The sequence below is a fragment of the Sesamum indicum genome, linkage group LG3 (genome assembly GCF_026168435.1).
Source record: "Sesamum indicum cultivar Baizhima isolate 11 linkage group LG3, ASM2616843v1, whole genome shotgun sequence".
Classification (NCBI taxonomy): Eukaryota; Viridiplantae; Streptophyta; class Magnoliopsida; order Lamiales; family Pedaliaceae; genus Sesamum; species Sesamum indicum.
Genome location: NC_142659.1, coordinates 21,325,712 through 21,329,854, shown reverse-complemented (window position 1 = coordinate 21,329,854; position 4,143 = coordinate 21,325,712). Strand labels below are relative to the sequence as shown.

General features: G+C 38.2%; 1 protein-coding gene across 1 annotated transcript; it reads right to left on the bottom strand.

The window, feature by feature from the left end:
• LOC110011725 (uncharacterized) lies at nucleotides 1-3,643 on the bottom strand. The gene is made up of 2 exons (XM_020692671.2): nucleotides 822-3,643; nucleotides 1-454 (listed from the first exon to the last, which is right to left on the bottom strand). The coding sequence occupies exons 1-2, from the start codon at nucleotides 3,484-3,486 to the stop codon at nucleotides 84-86; spliced, it is 3,036 nt and encodes a 1,011-aa protein (XP_020548330.2). The 5' UTR covers nucleotides 3,487-3,643; the 3' UTR covers nucleotides 1-83.
• Nucleotides 3,644-4,143: the final 500 nt, after the last annotated feature.

Sequence of the window (4,143 nt, the reverse complement as noted above, 5' to 3'; positions counted from 1 at the left end):
TTAAAAGAAAAGAACAAGAATCGTAAATATAGATTCACATTTTTAGAACTTGAACTTACAACAGAACATGAACCTATAATTTTTTAATTGTGAGGTCTCAACCTTTTAGCTAGAATTGTCATTCTTATTTGTCCAAGTTGGCTAACAACATCTGTTATCACCATTCGATCTTGAGGTAAATCTCTCGAACACGCCACTCCAATTCCTAGTATAGAAGCCACACAACCCCTAATACTACTATTGATCATGTGATGTTCTTTTTGCAAGATAAGCGGATCCACAATTTCCATTACACGATCTAATTCTAATTTAGTGGCGACAAAATTGTGAAGACTTGCGTGATCACTAATTAGTACATCACTTGTCGGTCTTATATTTGCAAACAACTCCAATAAAAGAATACCGTAGCTATATACGTCCCCTTGTATCGAAACAGTACCAGCCATTCCATATTCTGACAAAATAATCAAGAGAGTACATTAATTTCTTTGAAAGGAGAAAAATTTCTCAATCTGTATATATGATTAAGTACAAAAATCAAATACGAGTTTTCCTAACTTTCTAATTTATAACATTCAAATTCATCTCAATTCATTTATTTAGTGGGATATGAATGTTCTATTCTGGAAATCCTAAGATTGTATTTAATCACAAAATGGAGATATTTGTAAATATTGTTTTAATGTGAAAACATAGGTAAGGTTTTTGTAATTTAGAAAAAATGAGGGATTTAATCAGTATTTATAATAATTTGCAAAAGATGTCATAATAATTAATTTTTCATATGCAGAGGAGTAAAAGAAAAGGCCAGGAAGCCAAACCTGGAGCAATATAGCCAATAGTTCCCTTTATTGCTACTGAATGGCTTTCAGCAGTTGCCAAGCCGCTTGAAACATTGGATATCACTTTGGCCAGTCCAAAATCACCAACATGGGCAGTCATATCATCATCCAACAGTATGTTGCTTGGCTTCAAATCACCATGCACTACAGCTGAGTCGGTGCCATTATGCAAATACTCAACCGCAGATGCAACATCAATGGCGATATTCAGCCTCTGCATCAGAGTAAGATACGGCATATTCTCATGTCGTCCGTCAGTATCCAGGTGCAGCCATTTGTCCAAGCTCCCGTTAGCCTTGAATTGATAAATCAATGCCATAAAATCATTGCCTTGATAGTCAATGCTAACTGAGATACTTAGTATCTTCAAGAGGTTTCTATGTCTCAAACCTCTCAGCACATTGCATTCCCTCGTAAAACTCTTGTGTGCTCCTCGAACGTTTAGTTTGAGCACTTTAACTGCTACTGTTGTGTTCCCATTGTCGATGCTTCCTTTGTAAACTGACCCAAATCTCCCGGACCCGATCATGTTAGCTTCAGAGAATCCATCTGTGGATTTGAGAAGGTCTGCGTAAGAAAGTCTTTGAAACTGGCTTTCAAACGACGAGGTATATAGGTCGTTTCTTAATTTTGTTTTGCGCTGAATGAATAGGTATGAGAATGCTATGATAGCAATGAATATGGCTCCAGAAACTGAAACAGGAACTATGATTTTCAATGGGATGTGAGAGTTTTTCTTCTTGAGATTCGTTGGTGGACAAGGAGGAAGTTTCAGCTCTGAAATGCCTCCGCATAACTCAGTGTTCTCCTTAAGTGAAACTGCACTAACATTTCGGAAGACCCCCTCCACTGGAACTGGCCCTCGAAGCTTATTGAATGAAAGATTCAGCTTTGCTAAACTTAGCTCTCCCAAGAAACTCGGTATGAGCCCTGAAAAACTGTTTCTTGAAAGGTCCAACTCTTGTAAGACTTTCAACCTGCTCAACCCTTGTGGTATTTCACCATGAAATGAGTTTCCGCCTAAGTAAAGTTGTTGCAAGCTTATGCAACTGCTTATAGTGCTTGGAACAAGACCAGATAATCTATTGTTCGAAAAATCTAAGCCTCCAAGATTTCTCAAGGAACCCACTTCAGATGGAATAGAACCCACTAAGTTATTGTTGGATAGATCAAGGAAAATAGAAATCGAAGAAAGACTCACTATTTGTTTGGGTATTGGACCACTGAGGTTATTATTAGAAAGATATAATATTAAAAGATCATAACAGTTACCAAGACTCGGAGGTATGCTTCCTGAAATGTTGTTTTTGTGGACATAAAGTAAGTTCAACAGAGTCAAGTTACCGAGTGAAGATGGTAGCTCGTCCGTAAATTTGTTATCGTCTAGGTAAATTTCTTGCAACTTAGTGAGTCCACCAATGGACCAAGGGATAGGGCCACTAAAAAGATTGGATGCAAGATTCAAAACACTCAGTCCTGTAAGGTCTCCTATTCCTGAAGGAATGGTTCCGTGTATCAGGTTTCTAGACATGGATAATATGCTTAATTGAGTGCTGAGATTGGCAATGGAATGTGGCAACGAACCTGTTAAAAAATTACCCAAGATATCAATAGCTCTGAGTCTAGTACAGTTTGTCAAGGTTGAAATAAAACTGATGTCATCTTCAATATCAGTTAATGCAATGGACAAGACCCATAGATCCGAAAGTCTGTCAAGATTCTTTGGCATTGGCCCAGTAAACCTATTTTCAAATAAGCCTATGGCTTGAAGAAAAGAAGCATTTGACAAGGAAACTGGAAGAGATCCAGTAAAATTGTTGTCACCAAGACTAAGATACCGTAAATTAGGAAGTGTGAAGCCAATATCAGAAGGAATGGTTCCTTGGAGCTGGTTAGAATAAAAAGAAAAGTAACGAATAGTAGAGATATTGTAAAGACCAGATGGGATTATGCCAATTAACCTGTTTTTATCTAAGCTGAGGCGTTCCAGATTTTGGAGATGGACTAATGACTCAGGAATCTCTCCCAGGAAGCCACAATTGGCCAAGGAAAGTTCTCTCAGAAACGTAAAGTTGCCGATGAATGATGGGATAGTTCCTGAAAGATTGTTCTTTGATAGGCCTAGAACTTCAAGTTTCAACAGAGAACTGAGCTCAGACGGCACGTTTCCCGTAAGTTTATTGTCTATCAAGTCAAGATAGTAAAGATTTTGACACTGGGACACGTTTCTCGGTATCTCTCCATCAAAAGAATTGTTACTAAATTTTATGTACTCAAGTCGTCCTAGGCGACCGAGTTCTTGCGGGATGGGGCCATGAAAGCTGTTGTTTTGGAGATTGATGCTCCTGAGGAAGGAAAGATTACCTAGATGAGGCGAAAGGGATCCCACCAAGCCTTGAGAATCGAGGTCGATGGACACAACTCTTCTATGCATGCTGCTGCAAGAAATGCCTTTCCAAGTGCAGTAGTTGGCAGTTCCATTGTATCTCCACGAGTCTAACACCCCTCTTGAATCGACAATGTTTTCCTTGAACAACAGCAGTGCGCGTAAATCTACTTCGTTGATCGAGCACGTTGCAGGATTGCTTGCAAAGCAGAAGAACATCAAGAAGATCAAACACTCAACAGTTACATAACTTGTCATGATCCTTATGACCTTAGTTCACTGTTTTATTATTCTTGTTTGCTGGGTTTTCTTTGCTCATTCCTTGAGGCCTCTATATAGATATGGACGAACTCCCCCACCATTCATTCCGCAGCCTCTCCTCCAGTTGCACACAAAACATTGGACCTGACAGCATTCACACATACCACTTGCAATTTTCTTATTAATATATAGAACCCCACACCCACACCCCCTTCCCTATTCCACCACCCAAAGAGAAGAAACAAAAAGATTGGGCCTGACAGCATTCAAACCACTACTCTGTCAGTCTGCATTAAGTAAATTCTGCGAAATTGGCATTAGTCAAACTGCGTGTTCTACTTCTAACTCATTCTGTGTAGGCAGCATCCTTACCACTTCCTCGACCCTAGTTGAATTTACTTATTTATTTTTCTGTTTGCAACAATTCTATAATTTTCTTTTAATTTTAATTTTAGTCCTATAATTGAGGGGTGGCATTTTTGGTCTTGTGCAAATTTATTTTTGAAATTTAGTCCTGTAATTTTATAATTTTGTCAATGCTAATACTTTTTGGCCTAAAAATTGCATGTGACTTGCACATAATTAATTAAATTGTACTATAAAAAATTGGCTCCATAGCAAAGAAAAAAAAATTAGCGTCAAGCTAACTAATTA